Here is a 16,029-nt window from a genome sequence, read left to right as displayed (position 1 = left end):
AGTGATTTAGTAAGTCTGTACATTAGTCAGTGCTCATCTGACTAATTCACTCAGTAAGTGAATTCTTAATCCCTTTCACCTGTTTTACCCATCCCCCCATGCCCCTTCCCTTTAGTAACCATCAGTTTGTTCTCTGTAGTTAAGAGTCTGTTTTTTAGTTGACCATTTTCTTTGTTTCTTAAAGTCCACGTATGAGTAAAATCATATGGTATTTATCTTTCTGTGACTGACATTTCACTTAGCATAATACGCTCTAGCTCCATCCCTGTTGTTGCAAATGGGAAGATTTCATTTGTTTTTATGGCTGAGTAATACTCCATTGTGTATCTATTCGACATCTTTATCCATTCATCGCTTCCATAATTTGACTATTCTAAATAATGCAGCAATAAATATAGGGGTGTATGTATCTATTTGAATTAGTGTTTGTATAGCTTTTGGGTAAATATCCAGTAGTGGAATTACTAGATTGTATGGTATTTCTGTTTTTAATGTTTTGAGGAACCTTCATATTGTTTTCTGCAGTGGCTGCACAGTTTGCATTCCCACCAACGGTGCATGAGCATTCCTATTTCTTCACATCCTTGCTAACACCTGTTGTTTCTTGTGTTTTTGATTTTAGCCATTCTGACAGGTGTAAAGTGGTATCTCATTGTGGTTTTGATTTTCATTTCCTTGTTGATGAGTGATGTTGAGCTTCTTTTTATGTGTCTTTTGGCCATCTGAATGTCTGTTTTGGAGAAATGTCTGTTCACATCTTCTCTCCATTTTTTAATTGGATTATTCTTTTTTGGGAGGGTATTTGAGCTGTAGCAGTTCTTTATATATTTTGAATACTAAGCTTTTATTGAATATGTCACTTGTAAATATCATCTCCCATTTGGTAGATTGTCTTTTGATTTTGTTGACAGTTTCCTTTGTATGCAGAAGCTTTTTATTTTGATATTACCCAAGAGTTGATTTTTGCTTTTGTTTACCTTGCTTCAAGAGACATCTAGAAATATGTTGTTACAGCCAATGCCAACAGTTATTGCCTGTGTTCTCTTCTAGAATTTTTATGGTTCCAGGTCTCCTATTTAGGTCCTTAATCCGTTTTTTTTTTTAAAGATTTTATTTATTTATTTGACAGACAGAGATCACAAGCAGGCAGAGAGGCAGGCACAGAGAGAGGGGGGGAAGCAGGCTCCCCGCTGAGCAGAGAGCCCAATGCGGGACTCGATCTCAGGACCCTGAGATCATGACCCGAGCCGAAGGCAGCGGCTCAACCCACTGAGCCACCCAGGCGCCCCCCTTTAATCCGTTTTTTGGATGTTTTTCTTTTTATCAAGAGGGAGAGAGAGAGAGAGAGAGAGACATGCACATACACAGGGGAGAGGGAGAGGTGAAGAGGAATAGGGAGAGAGAGAGAATGAGAAAGAAAATCTTAAGCAGGCTCCATGCTCAGTGTGAAGTCTGACATGGGGCTCTGTCTCACAACCCTGAGATCATGACTTGAGCTTAACTGACTAAGTCACCCGGATTCCCTAGTCCTTAATCCGTTTTGGGTTTATTTTTGTGTATGCTGTGAGGAATTGGTCCAGTTTCATTCTTTTGCATGTAGCTGACCAGTTTCCCCAGCACCATTTGTTGAAGAGACTGTCTCTTCCTGTTGTGTATTCTTGCCTCCTTTGTCGAAGATTAATTGACCACATGATCATGGAATTATTTCTGGGCTCTCTATTGTGCATTGATCTATGTGATAATTTTTGTGCCAGTACCACACTGTTTTGAGTATTACAGCTTTATGTAGTATATCTCGAAATCTGGAATTGTGATACCTCTAGTTTAGTTGTTCTTTTTCAAGATTACTCTGCTTATTCGGGGATTTTGTGGTTCCGTACAAATTTTAAGATTATTTGTTCTAGTTCTGTGAAAAATGCTGTGTTGATATTTTGATAGGGATTGCATTAAACATAGAGATTGCTTTGGGTAGTGTGGACATTTTAACAATATTTGTTCTTGGGGCGCCTGGGTGGCTCAGTTGGTTAAGCATCTGCCTTCGGCTCAGGTTGTGATCTCAGGGTCCTGGGTCCTGCTTCAGTGGGGAGTCTCTTTCTCCCTTTGCCTATTTTTTCTTGCTTCTTGAGGTAGACCTATATTCTACAAACTTCTCTCCTAGACCAGCTTGTACTGCAGCCCAAAGATTCTGGACTGTTGTATTTTCATTTTCATTTGTCTCCATGTATTTTTTTTATTTCCTCTTTGATTTTGTGTTTGACCCACTCATTGTTTAGGAGCACGTTATATAACTTCCATTTATTTACAGTCTTTCCCAATTTTTATTGTGGTTGATTTCTGATTTCATAATGTTATGGTTGGAAAAGATGCATAGTCATAGTAGGAGTTTGATCTTTTTCAATTCATTGAGACTTGTTTTGTGGCCTAATATGTGGTATATTCTGGAGAATGTTGTGTATGCACTTGAAAAAAAATGTGTATTTTGTTATTTTAGAATGGAATGTTCTGAATATATGTTAGAGCCTTCTGGTTCAATATGATATTAAAAGTCACTGTTGCCTTGTTGGTTTTCTCTTTGGATGATCTATCCATTGATGTAAATGGGTTGTTAAAGTCCCTTGTTATTATATTACTATCGATTACTTGTTTTTGTTTCTTATTAGCTGTTTTATATATTGGGATGCTCCCATTTTGGGTCCATGAACATTTACAGTTTTACATCTTCTTGTTGGATTAGTCCCTTTATGATTGTATACTGCCTTTTGTTTTGTTTTGAAAGATTATTTATTTAGAAAGAGAGTACGAGTGGGGGTAGTACAGGGAGAGAGGGAGAGAGAATTGCAAGCAGGTTTCATGCTCAGCACAGTATCTGATGTGAGGCTCAATCCCACAACGCTGAGATCATGACCTGACCAAAACCCAAGAGTCAGATGCTTAACTGACTGAGCCGCCCACGTGCCCCAGATTGTATACTGTTTGAAAGTCCTATTTTCTCTTTTATAAGTGTTGCTGTTCCGGCTTTCTTCTCACTTCCATTTGCATGGTAGATGCTCTTCTGCCCCTTCACTATCAATATGTATGTTGTGTCTTTAGCTCTGAGTCTCCTGTAGGCAGCATATAAATGGGTCTTGGTTTTTATCCATTCTGTTACCCTGTGTCGTTGGATTGGAGGGCTCAGTCCATTTACATTCAGAGTAGTTACTGATAGGTAGGTACTTACTGCCATCTTGTTATTTATTTTACAGTTGTTTATGTGGTTCTTCTCTGTTCCTTTCCATTCTAACTCTCTTCTCTCATGGTTTGCTGACTTTCTTTAGTGGTATACTTGGTTTTCTTTCTCTCTCTCTCTTTTTTTTTGTATATGTATTACTGTTTTTTAAATTTACATATGCCATTTTATGCATATGGCATCTAAAGTTGATGGTTGCTTAAGTTTGAACCCATTATTCATCTCTTTCCACATTTTAGGTATATGGTGTCATACTTTATATCCTTTTAACTTGTGAATCCTTTGACTGATTTTTATAGCTATACTTAATTTTACTGCTTTTATGCTTCCTCCTTTTTTTACTCCTGCTTATGGCCTTTCCTTTCCACTTAGTGAGCCCACTTTAACATATAGGGCTGGTTTGGGGGTTATGAATTTCTTTAACTTTGATTTGTCTGGAAAACTCTTTATCCAACAAGGCTATCTTTCAGAAGAGGAAAGAGAATATTCTTGGCTAAAGGGTTCCCTCCCACCCCCAGCACTTTGAATACATCATGCTACTCCCCTCTGGCCATAAAGTTTCTGAAAAATCAGCTGATAGCCTTAAGGAGTTTCCTTTCTATGTAACTATTTTCTTTTACTGCTTTAAAAATTCTCTCTTTATCACTATGTTTTGCTATTTTAATTACTGTGTCTTGGTGTGGACCTCCTTTTGTTGTTTTTGTTGGGAGCTCTCAGTGTCTCCTGGATCTGGATTTCTGTTTTCTTCCCCAGATTTGGGAAGTTTTCAGCTATTCTTCAAGTAAATTTTCTGCCCCCCTTTCTCTCCCTTCTCCCCTGGGATAACGTATAACATATAGCAAGTGTTACTGTGCTTGATGGTGTTGCTGAATTCCCTAAGTCTGTTTTCATTTTTTGTTTTTTTTTTCCTTTCTCCTCTTCAGTTTGATTGCTTCCCATTATTCTGTCCTCCAGTTGCTGATCCATTCTACTTCTCTAGTCTATTGTTTATTCCATCTATGGTATTTTTAATTTAGTTATGGAGTTCTTCATCTCTGATTGGCTTTTTTAAATGTTTTCTGTCTCTTTATTAAGGTTCTTACTGGGGTCCTCCACAATTTTTTTAAAGTCCAGTGAGTATGTTTATGATCATTCCTTCGAATTCTCAATCAAGCATATTGCTTATCTCCATTTTGCTTAGGTCTCTTGCTCTGATTTTTTCCTTTTCTTACACTGGGAAATATTCCTCTTTCTTCTCACTTTGTCTAACTCTGTGTCTGTTTCTGTGTGTTAGGAAAGTCTGCTCTGCCTCCTGCCTTATGAAGAAGAGGTCCATAGTGCCCTGCAGGGTGGTGTCCCCTGTTCACCCAAACTGGCACTTGCAGGGGGGTCTCCATGTGAGTTGCATGTGCCCTGCTGTTGTGGCTGAGCCACTTTTTCGTTCAGTCCAGTCATCCGCAGTGGCTCTGCCTGTTGTGGGCAGCATTGGGTACCCATGTTGTTAGGGAGCCAGTCTGGGCCGTCCTGGGCTTGAGTCACATTCATATCAGGCATTTGCCAGAGATGCAGTAGCACCAGACTGCTGGGACTTTCTTTCTGCTATGCCCTGAGAAGCTTTCGTTGGTAGGTGGTGCCTACAGTTAGAGCTGCTATCTGGATCCAGTCCGCTGCTGGGGCCACAGTCCGGCTGGGGTGGGTGGTTATCTCCCCAAGTCAGGGGTCACTTTGCAGAGGGGCCAGTCCATCCCAGCCAAGCCTGTGGCACTGGTTTGGATGTGCTTCGGCCAAGGATCTGTTAGAGGGGAGAGGGACCCACAGTGCAGGCAGTGTTAAGTTTTGCGTGGGTCTGCTCTGGCGGAAATCTGGATCCAAGGCCTGGCCTGAGGGGTTATGTCCGCAGGAGAAGGCAGGCATACTGTTACCAAGATAGGTGGAAAGTGTTGGCATGGAGCTTGTTCCTACAGGTGTTCATGTGTCTGGGCAGAGGGTGGAGCAGGGAAATGGTGTCCACCAGCTCCTTTGTCCCTGGTGAAGTTTCCCCAGAATCCCCACCCCTCTGGCTCATGCTCTGATGTGAGTAAAGCAAGCTCCCTTGTGTATACCGCAGGTGTTTTTCCAAGTGCTGCTTCTATTACAGTATCTCCAAGGGGTTGTTTGTTGTGTTCTTTAAGCATGGGGACTCAGTTTCCTATTTCCCTCCTACAGATTTTAAAGTTTTAAAGTGTTAAGCTCTGCTGATTGTAAGACCTCACAAAATTATGCCCTTCTGGCATTCATGTGGGTTCCCCATGCCTGGGGTGCTTGGTGTGAGGGTTTGATCCTCTCCCCTCTGTGCGTCCCCAGTATTTCTCTCTCCTATAGAAAGTTTGTGGGCTTGTTTAGCTCCCTACCCCATCTGTGTGCTCCCTGCCTTCTTCAATGTGGCCTTTTCTACATTTAGGTGTGCAGAGTCTGGTCTGCTAATCTTCAGATGTTTCTGGGTCATTTACACTGATGCAGGTGATACCTAGTTGTATCTGTGGGAGGAGATGAGTTTAGGGGCCTCCTACTCTGCCATCTTCCCCCGAAGTCATCCACAATTAATTCTCGACTCTCATCCTGGCGCCCGACATTCGTCCATTCCAACCAGGAAGATGTTCCAAGCTGCTCTTGGCAGGCCAGGTATAACTCTTAGATCCTTAAAGGAGTTTCACTCATCTCACAGTTCTTTTTGATCTCCCAGTATCAGAAAGTCAGCAGTTTTCTCTTTATTTAGGTTGGTGTTGGTACGTTTCACATCATCATGGTGAAAGGTAGGATTGTGGCAGAATTCTTGAAGAAGGATGTCTCTTAATTTAAAGATTCATTCTTTGCCGTTTTTAGTTCTTTTGAATTAGAGGTGCCTATTATTCCTGGTGAGTTAAAATTGGAGAGCTAGATGATGGTGGTGTGCCACCCAGTTTTGAATGTTACATATTCTGAGAAGCTGTACAGCATACTAATCATTTTATTAGTGACATTTTAACGAAGTACTTTTGGGAGTCCCATTCCATACTGCAGGGGGCAGAGAGTACACAAAGCCATTCCTCCTGGAGGTAAAATTTTCATCTGCAAATACCTCGAATCTACAAGATAGTCATGCATTCTTTTATCTCTTGTTTATTGTATCCTCTTTATTTGGTGATAATTTTGGAATTTAGAGGTGGAAAATGGAAGGGGGGTTTAATGTGAGGACACGAGTAGAACAGTCATGTGTTAAGAACTCACACATAGCCTCGTGTATTTATCCATTCCCCTCCTCGCTCAACATCTGCCTCTTAGCGGGTACACGCTAAACTGTTACTGAATGAAGGAATGAGGCAAAGACTGAGCGGGCCATAAGATGGTAACTTACTCTTTGTTCTGTGAGACTAACTCATTGCAGCCTTCTCTCTTTTCTTAAAAATCTGTTAAACATTCAAAGAGACACTTTAATAACTTGCTCTCAGCCAGGACAGAACATAAACTAAAGAGAACAGCTATTTATAAAATTGTGACATGATTTTATAAATTTGTTCATGTTGCATAGCAGTACTTGAAAAAAACATTATGTTTAGTTACAGAAATGTGATGCAGGTAGCCTCTGCAGCATTCTGATGATTATTACCTCATAATTTCCGTAGAAACTACTCCCCGCCATGGAAAGGTAGAGCCTTGTAGCCTTGTTCCTTGGGTTGCTAAAAAGTTGAGCTAAATAAGTATGAAGTAAGAAGACTCAGCCATTATCTTAAAAACTTGGGGTACTTAGGTGGGGGCAGCTGGTGGAGGGCAGGGGCACCCTGGGACAGAGGTAGAAGTTAGGAGAGTGGCAGGGAAGGGAGCTCAGATGTCTCAGCTGCGTGTTGGTTGACTCACTGGGCACAAGTGCCAGTCTGAAGTTCTCACACTTGTTTTTATCCACTTAAGACTACATGGTAATGATTGTTACTGCTTTCTCTTCTGAATGTCTAGACATATATCAGTATTAGCCGAAACAATAAAGAAGGGAATACATGATGCGGATTCTGAAGCAAGGATAGAAGCCAGAAAGTAAGTATTAACTGTACACCACTTGTGTTTAAATTCACTCTTTTTAAGTTTCAGGTGTTATTTAGATTGTGTTATTAAAAACTCATTAAACTGCATGAATATGTTTCATTGATGGTGACTTTGAAATATGACCTCAAAAGGCCATGCCATGCTATTTCTCTGCATTTTTGATTAGAAGGTTCAGGTGCCCAGGCCTGAAAGACTGACCGATAGTATGTGAATATAAACAGGACTGAGGGATGCAACAGCATGCTCATTTTTAAATTTATGACAAATGATTATGTGAATCAGAAAAGCATTTGTGTGCACACTCAGCATATTTTCTTCCTCATGAGGCTCTGTTAGGAGCCAGGTCATAATCCAAAGGGACCTTTTGCTTTCCTGGGAGAAATCGCAGTCCCAGAGATCCTTCCCCTGTGACGGTCTCTTTGCAGGTTTCAGGTGGCTGCCAGGGAAGGTGTGCAGGTGGTGAGGGGCAGGCGGGTTGAGGAGATGCTGGGGATTCCTGCAGAGCGCATTCCTGCAGCGCTGACTTGCAGTTGCCAGGCCACTCGCAAAGCACTTCTGCCATTAGGCGGGTCACGCTTCGGTCACAAGGCAGTGACCATGCATTCCGTGCCTCCTGGGAATAATTTTGTCACTGTGACTGTAAACGCCAGGAGTCAGATGCTGAGACTTAGGCCGTCTTGGGCCGTGTGTGGAGGAGTGCTGTGAGTGATCTGTGCTTTCATAAAGACCGGCTCTTGTATCAGACACAGGTAGCCTCTTTTCTCACTCACCTGGAATATTAACATCTCACTTAGTGGCAGCGGTACCTCCTGACCAGATCCCTGTGGCTCTTGGACTGCTCTCTCCATTAAATTCTATTCCCCTGATTTCTTTCTTTTTTTTTTTTTAAACTTATTTATTTGACAGAGAGAGAGATAACAAGTAGGCAGAGAGGCAAGCAGAGAGAGAGAGGAGGAAGCAGGCTCCCCGCTGAGCAGAGAGCCCAATGCGGGACTCGATCCCAGGACTCTGGGATCATGACCTGAGCCGAAGGCAGTGGCTTAACCCACTGAGCCACCCAGGCGCTCCTATTCCCCTGATTTCTGAGGCTTTCGGAGGACCTCACTGAAACACTCGAGAGCTTACCAGCTCAGCTAGTTCCTACCAAAACGAGTGACGTAGTTAGTTGCTCACAACTCTTAGGAATAGACTTGGCAGTGACATACATAGGCTGTTTATATTCTCGTATGAATTCTTCCTCTTCCTAATTTTTTCTAGTTCTCTTGTCATGCCTGCAATACAAATTTCAAGTAGCTCAGAACATCTTTGTGCCTCTCTTGTGCATGTTGTCTGAGGCGCCTGTAAATACTTCTGATTGATGAGTGTCAAATCACTTTTATAAAAGCTGCCATGGATGAGCCCTGTCCGTATTGTGAACCTAGTTCTGGACATTTTAGCTCCACTGTCCCGAAGGCTCCCCAGTCTTGCAAGTTAGGCCCTTTAGTTTCCATTTTATAGGGGAGAATGAGATGCAGAGAAGCCCAGGAACTTGCCCCGTGTCAGAAGAGCCAGTACAGTGTGGTCAGGGTCCATCCCAGGCTGCCTTTGTCCACCCTCCCTCACCTGGTGCTGCTTCTAGGGGCGCTGAACCACAGAGCGCAGTCCTTGACCACCTTGCGTGGGGGGCCACGGAGTTCGGTGGGAGCCCTGTGCAATCCTGACTGTAGCACACTGCGTGTCTCCCCTAGGTGCTACTGGGGTTTTCACAGTCACTTCAGCAGAGAAGCAGAGCACCTGTACCACACCCTCGAGTCCTCCTACCAAAAGGCCCTGCAGTCCCACCTGAAGAACTCCGACAGCATCGTGTCTCTGCCGCAGTCTGACCGCTCATCCTCCAGCTCTCAGGAGAGTCTGAAGTAAGCACTTTAGCCATCCTTTTTCATTCGTGGGAGAGTTTGTATGGAAGGATTTGCTACATGACACAAATTCCAGCTGTGTTTTTTTTGTTTTTGTTTTTTAATGTGTACGTGCCTGTTCTAGTCCCCCCCCTTTGTTCAGATGGGCTCTGCTCCTAGGTAAGATGCTGTGGAGAATGGTAAGGAAAAGGCGGCCTCGGTCTCAGCAGTAAGTAGTGTTGAGCTAAATTCATAAGGTAGGCCTAGAAGACAGGCTTGGAGTGAAATAAGTGAATTATTCACAGGGTCTTCTAGGAGAATATGAGTGTTCACTTGGAGACGAGTCTGGAAAGGGGGAGGGTGTTAGAAATCTGTGAGTAAATGTATTATCGTCCTCACTCTGGATTTCTAACTTCTGTCTTGAGTTAGGACTTCTCTCTAGATGTTTGGAAGATAGTCTGAAATAGAATGTTAAAGCTTTGACGTTAGGGGTTTATAAGATTGTGGTCCCAATTACCCTAGAAATGCAGAAGACTCTGAAATAATTCCTTCGTTACCGTAGTTTCCTGCTGTTGACTATACTTGTGTGAACACGGCGGAGCGCACATTTGATAATAACTAACATGCATGTACGTTTATTTTCAGCCGACCGCTCTCTGCCAAAAGAAGTCCTACTGGAAGCACCACCTCTAGAGGTAAGACTGAGTGCCATGGTGATGGCCATCTTGGGGCAGCCTCTGTTTCTGTGCAGCGGCAGCTGCTCCGCCACTGGCAGCCAGTCCCCTGCTTTCAGGGGCCTTTCAGGTTTGCAGAGCCTTCTGCTGTTGGTGCTCTGGTTGTGCCCAGCACAGCTCTGCTGCCCTAGCGGCCCAGAGCGGTGAGGAACATGTGTAGAAATGCAGCCCTGGGACCTTTCCACTTGTTCCGGTTACTGAACAGGAGAGTGAGGACAGCTGGTGACGCCTCGAGCAGCAGCAGCAGCAGCAGCAGTGTGATGGCTATTAGAGGTGGGAGAGTAGAATGTTCCCAGAGAGCAGGAGGGTAATTGGAGTCAGGGTGCCTAAGCAGGCACAGGGTGAGAGACTGGCCAGATGTGCGTGCTTTTTCATTACCTCACTCCTCACATTAACCAAAAAGAGGGGCCGTTGCTTTGGGGTTTATAGTCTTTGGTTACAAGAAAACAAATGGAATGGGTATGTTGGCTGTAGTCACTTAATTTCCTTCAGCGCTGGCTGAACTGTCTTCAGTGACCAGGAGATACAGCGTGTCATTGCTTATGCACCCCAACCTTTGTTAAAACTTGCTAAAGAAGCTTAACTTCTTTACTCTGACTCAGTTAAGTATCCCAGCTCTTGATTTCAACTCAGGTCTTGATCTTAGGGATGTGAATTCAAGCCCCACGTTGGGCTCCATGCTGGGCAGGGAGCTTACTTTTAAAAGAAAGAAAAAAGAAGAAGAAAACTTAAGAAGAGCAAAACAAATTTTAACAATGCATGTTTACAATTCTAGTGTAGTCCCTACTGATGTTTCCTTCCTTACCACTCAAGCTTCTACAGTTAGTACCAAATCCGTGTCAACGACTGGGTCCCTCCAGCGGTCTCGAAGTGATATTGACGTGAATGCAGCAGCCAGTGCCAAGTCTAAGGTGTCTTCGGCCTCGGGCGCTACGCCTTTCAGCTCTGCAGCGGCCTTGCCTCCTGGGTCATACGCATCCTTAGGTAACCAGACTCCCACCTCCTTCCTCCTGCAGCTCTGCTGTTAGAGATTACAGTTATCCCTGCTCAGATTTATTTAACAAATTATAAAACACAATCACTGAGATTTTACTGTTCCAGAGCTGATATTTAAGTATAAGTAGCTCTGTGTGTTTACTGCTGATTCCCAGCCACCCTTTGTTGAGTGTTCCCTTTCTCTGGAGCATCGTCCCTTTTAGTGACGAGTAAGTACCTGTGGGCTCACACACAGTGTGTCACATCCTTCAGCTTCACTTCTCCCTTTGTGACAGCCCGGCCAGCACCTGCACCACCTCCCATATTGCCAAACTGGCTTTTACCCCCTCGTGCCATTGGTGGGGCAGAGTCAGAGGGTTTAGTGAGGGAGTCACCAAAGACTGTTGTAGTTAGGTGTATCCCAAATTAAGAATACGACTGGGGTGGCACAGGTGTGGGGTGCAGGGACCCCAGCAGGGGGCATCTCTAGAGAAATGTGGTGGATTCCGTAGAACAGGGTTGGTCTTGCATTTGTCACCTTGGGAGGACAGTGTACTTTAACAATGGCCAAAGGATTTTTAAAAAACTATTTTTAAAACAGTTCATATCTGACAGAATGGAATGTCAGTTTTTCCACAGACAACTGAACACCCATATGTGAGGCTGATCACTGGTTATATTTTATTTTTGTTAGAGCAAAATCATTCAAGCCAAAATCTGGGGACTTTGCTGGATGGGTTTTATTTTGCATTTTATGGAAATTGAATACATACAGCTTAAGCTTCATGGAACATTGAGACTGAATCACTTATGTGGTTTACAAACCAGTTCCGAAGTCATTTCTGAAACTAATGTTCTGAGCATGGAAGCCGAGTGAGAGAGCACCGAGAGGTGATTACGGGCCTGCCACTGATTAGCTTGGTGGCCTTGAATGGGCCTTGCAGTCTCTGAAGCTGGTTTCTCCACCTAATTAGTTGTGGTAATAGTCACCCAGCTCAGACACATGTGAAGGATCAATGAATGGATATAAAAGTCCTTTGTAAACTATTGTCCTGTAAGGTGAAAGAAAACCAGATTGTGCTAGGACCATTACAGTGAGAAAGGCCTGTGTTCTGGAACATCAAGTCAGTTAAGTCATTCTTATTTTCTCTAGGGAGATACCTCAGACACAGGTACCTTTTGATTAAAAAACCCACTGAGTGTTCTTGCTTTCTAGCATTTTAGTACTGTGGCATCACCCCGGAGTGTTAGGACGTTAGATTGGTAGGTAGTCGTGGAGTAAGGGGGAAGTCAGTATGACTCTCTCCTGGGTAGAGTAGCTTTTTTTGCTTTCGGTCAGTTCTGAGTATGTACCCCATGTTTCAATACATGTGATCCGCCTTGAGTGTTTGTCATCAGTATTTGTTTCATCGCTTGAAAATTTGAGTAAAACTCATCTTTTAGAGTACTCAGTAGTCTTTGTTTCTTTGTGCGTATTTGGGATATTTTAATAGGAACCATGTAGACTTCCTCCCGGTACTTGTAACAGCACTGAGGTCTTTTGGCCTGATGATACAGAATTGACCTCTTAAAACCCTGAGGATAAATTTTCAGCCCCGCCTTAGCTCTTCTTATCACAAGACTGGAATAGTCCATTCTCTCCCAAGAGAGTGACTCCCCCTGCTTGCCTCATGTTTTGAACCACAAAACAACAAAACCCCCAGAAATGTAACATAATCCTACTGAGGAATTGTTACGATTACTACTTGGGGTGGCATGTTACATCTGTACAGAAGTGTAGCATCGAAGCTGACAATCCTTTTCCGAACTTCTAGAGTCCAGACACGTGAGGGAAGATACGGAGTCCGTAGGCCTTGACGCAGGTACCCCGCTGTACAGCTTCTGCTGCTCTTTGTAGTTGGGATAGGCATCATTGCTAGAGCCAGCTTCTGTCAGCTTCCTACTCGCCTCTGTTCTTTGGGTGACTCTTCAGTACTTTAGTGTTTGGTTTCTCCCCCTCACACTGCTGGTACTTGGTTCTATGAGAAAGAAACTCTGAAGAGGATGAGGGTTGGCTAAAACAGAAAATCAACACCTTATCAACCAAGGGGCTACCCTGGGTTGCCATGTTTCGTTTTGTTTTCCAAAAGCCAAAAGCCACATTATACTAAAGCTGATTTTAATACAAGGCACACTTATTCGCTTCAGAATCTGCTTTGCTGTTGAACTTGTTTCTTTTTTAGTTTTATTTTAAATTGTACTTTTGCTTTTTTAGTAGCTAATAACATTCTGCTTTTTAATTTTTTTACTGTTACTAACTGTTCCCTGTTATCCCTTCCCTTGTTTTTTAATTTGCTTAAAGACGGTACTTCCACTAAAGCGGAGGGTAAGCGGTTTGTTTCTGTGATTGAGGTGTGTCTCCCCTTTACCTGTCCTCTGTGCTCACTGAGTGTTGCCTGGTGCCCACTCGTCCTCACCGAGGTCCCTGCATGACACGTTGCACGTTCCTCCCACTCTTCTTCGTTCTGTTTCCCCGGCTCTTTGCCTTTCCTTGACCTGAGTTCTCCTTTCCTCCCTTGTTCTGTCATGGTTCTGGTGATTTTGTCACTCAACGTGTGCTATATGTGGTTTCCGGCGCCCAGCCCACCCCGGCCAGGAGCATCGCCAAGACTTTGTGTGCTGCCGTCCTGTGGGCTGCTCGTCTCAGATTTTGTTACTCCCCAAGCATTCCCTTTGTAACTCTTTTTCTTTCTCTTTACTTTTGTACTTCTGTGGGCCTCTCAGGATTTGCCTTTCCTGTTTTGAAAATAAATTCAGTGTCATTATTTAGGTGAAAGGCTGGTAACAGTTTCAGGTAATATACAGAAATTTTAAACAATGCTTTTCTCTTCCCTAAAGATGCTACTGAATTATACGATATCATTTTTATTTGTGTCCCTGACACGTACCCCATTCATCTATCGACCCTTGTTCTTCTGCTTGCCGGCTGTGTATTAAATGCATTCCATGTGCTGTGTTTGGCGCTATACACAGGATCTAGCGTGGAGAAAGAAAAACACGCCTCCAGATCCACTGTGGTTTCTTTTTATGCCATTCTCCAGAAATTCTTCCTGATTGTACATTCTCTTTTGACTTTCAGACCTAATCATATCAGTTTGTACAGATCTTTCATTAGCACATGCTAGACGAGACGAGACTATCCCTTTGCACAGTCTGGCTGGAAAGCAGGATAATGCCTCAAGTAACTGAAATTTAGAGGAACCTCATCTGCTTCAGTGGCTTAGACCCACAAACCCTCACCGTAATGATTTAACAATTAGAAGCTGCTTGTTAACTTGCATACATTATTTAGCTGTTCTAAAAAGGTAGCCTGCAAAGTGGACTGGTGCTTTCTTTATACATGCAGTTCATGGTACTTTTAATCGATACACTACTTCCTCAGGGTACCTCCTTAAGGAAAAGTTAGGAATGGAGTTTTTTTTAAAGGATGAGCATAACCTCAAGGTCTGTGTTCTTCGAATTGAACCTCATCACAAGAATTACTTGCAATTACTTGCAGCTTGCTAAAGGAACAGAGTCCTGGGTCCTTCCTCCTGAAATCCTGATTAAGTTTGGAAGGAACAGTAGAATCTGAATTTTCAGTAAGCCCTGCAGGGTGATTCTTCGGGGTGGACAAATGTGAGAAGTGAAAAGTTCCCCAAATGAAAAATGGACAAGAAGCCTGTCACAATGAGGATCTCCTTCCTGAGAGTAGCAGACTCTTGGGGCTGGGTGTGATTTCCTGCATTTTTTAGCACATAACGAGTAATTGTACATTTCTCCTTCCCAAAGAAATGATCCTATGTTATTTCTTCAACCTGGATGAAAGAGGAGTGGAGTGTGGAATTCTGGAATGAAGATGGAATGGGAGGATGGTCCGAGGGAGATTGTTTTTTTTTTTTTCCAGATGCTTGAATTTCATACGCTTATGTGACAGAGTTGAAATCAGCCTGCTGTTTTCCCCAGCGCTGGGAATTTTTCACCTTTCTTTCTTTTTATCAGTTTTTTTCTTACCAGTGCAGAGCAAGGTCAGAAGATTGCCTACCCAATTACTGTGCCAGAGACCGGGGATGAGGCATCTCTTTCTAGTTTTTGCCATAGGGAAGGTGGGAGAATGAGATGGGGCCCTTTCGTTGTATCAGGTTCAGAATCCCATGGAAGACAGGAAGACAGCCTTAGTGAAGGGAGCCGGTGAGCCTTGTTCCCTGCGTCCAGGGGCACGCAGGCTGGCAGGGGCGGGACATCAGGCCTTCGGCCCTCGGTGCCCACGAGAGGGAAGGGACAGAGTGCGGGGGACTGCCTGCTCCAGCACACCTAGCACCCTCTGGCTGTGAGGCGGTGAAACCTAGCCCTGCTTGGAAAAGCCACACACGGTTCTTAGAAAAAGGCATGAAACATCATGACTCTCAGGAAAGAGTAAATACCATGTGGTCCTGAGTTTCCTGTCTGAAGTTTTGGAATCCTTACGGGCCTTTTAAAAATTTGTTAATAGTAATAATCTTGGGAAGCATTTTCCTGTCTACTTCCTGAGACCAGAAGAGACAGGTGCTTTCATCAGTAGGAGACAGAGATATGACTGGGAATCAGTCGTTGGATGCTCTAAATTCAAAATTCACATTTGAATTCTGGCCACTTCATTAGTGGAGGTATGGAGCAAATACATCTCATGTGGGAGTTTCTTTATCATACCCAACAAATAGCCTTGTTTACATTTACAACTAGTCAGAAAATACTTTTTTGCGAAGAACCCATAGAAACTCATCTTGTGGACGAAAGTTTATTTCCAGGTTATCTTTGTGTAATTTGGGGGGATTTAGAAGGACGCATTTATGTTGTTGGTTCTGCTGCTCGTGGAAAGTCTGTGATGGGATGCTTCGGCTTTGAGGTTCAATTCGAAGAACACAGACCTTGAGGTTATGCTCATCCTTTAAAAAAAACTCCATTCCTAACTTTTCCTTATTTTTACTCAGGATTTTTACTTAGTATGGTTTAGGAAATGCCCTATTCATATTTTTTCCTGGAACACATAATTTTAAATGAAGGGTTACTGGGCTTGAGTGACCCATGGGAGCTGATGACCTACTGATCACATCAGAGCATAGATGATCATACATTATTAAGTCAAAGATGGTTTTGAGATTACAAAATCAAGATAACCATATAGCCT

At 43.3% G+C, this 16,029-nt stretch overlaps 1 protein-coding gene across 1 annotated transcript in view; it reads left to right on the top strand.

The window, feature by feature from the left end:
* CLASP1 (cytoplasmic linker associated protein 1) overlaps positions 1-16,029 on the top strand; it is a 268,189-nt gene that overhangs the window by 157,496 nt on the left and 94,664 nt on the right. The window contains exons 16-19 of the mRNA XM_059394480.1: positions 7,175-7,252; positions 8,989-9,156; positions 9,781-9,830; positions 10,683-10,853. Of these exons, the coding sequence (XP_059250463.1) occupies positions 7,175-7,252; positions 8,989-9,156; positions 9,781-9,830; positions 10,683-10,853 (467 nt within the window). The remainder of the gene's footprint in view (positions 1-7,174; positions 7,253-8,988; positions 9,157-9,780; positions 9,831-10,682; positions 10,854-16,029) is intronic.

This window comes from Mustela nigripes, chromosome 3, assembly GCF_022355385.1.
Source record: "Mustela nigripes isolate SB6536 chromosome 3, MUSNIG.SB6536, whole genome shotgun sequence".
NCBI classification, from domain to species: domain Eukaryota; kingdom Metazoa; phylum Chordata; class Mammalia; order Carnivora; family Mustelidae; genus Mustela; species Mustela nigripes.
Note: the sequence above shows the minus strand (reverse complement) of the source record. Positions and strands in the feature narration are given on the sequence as shown.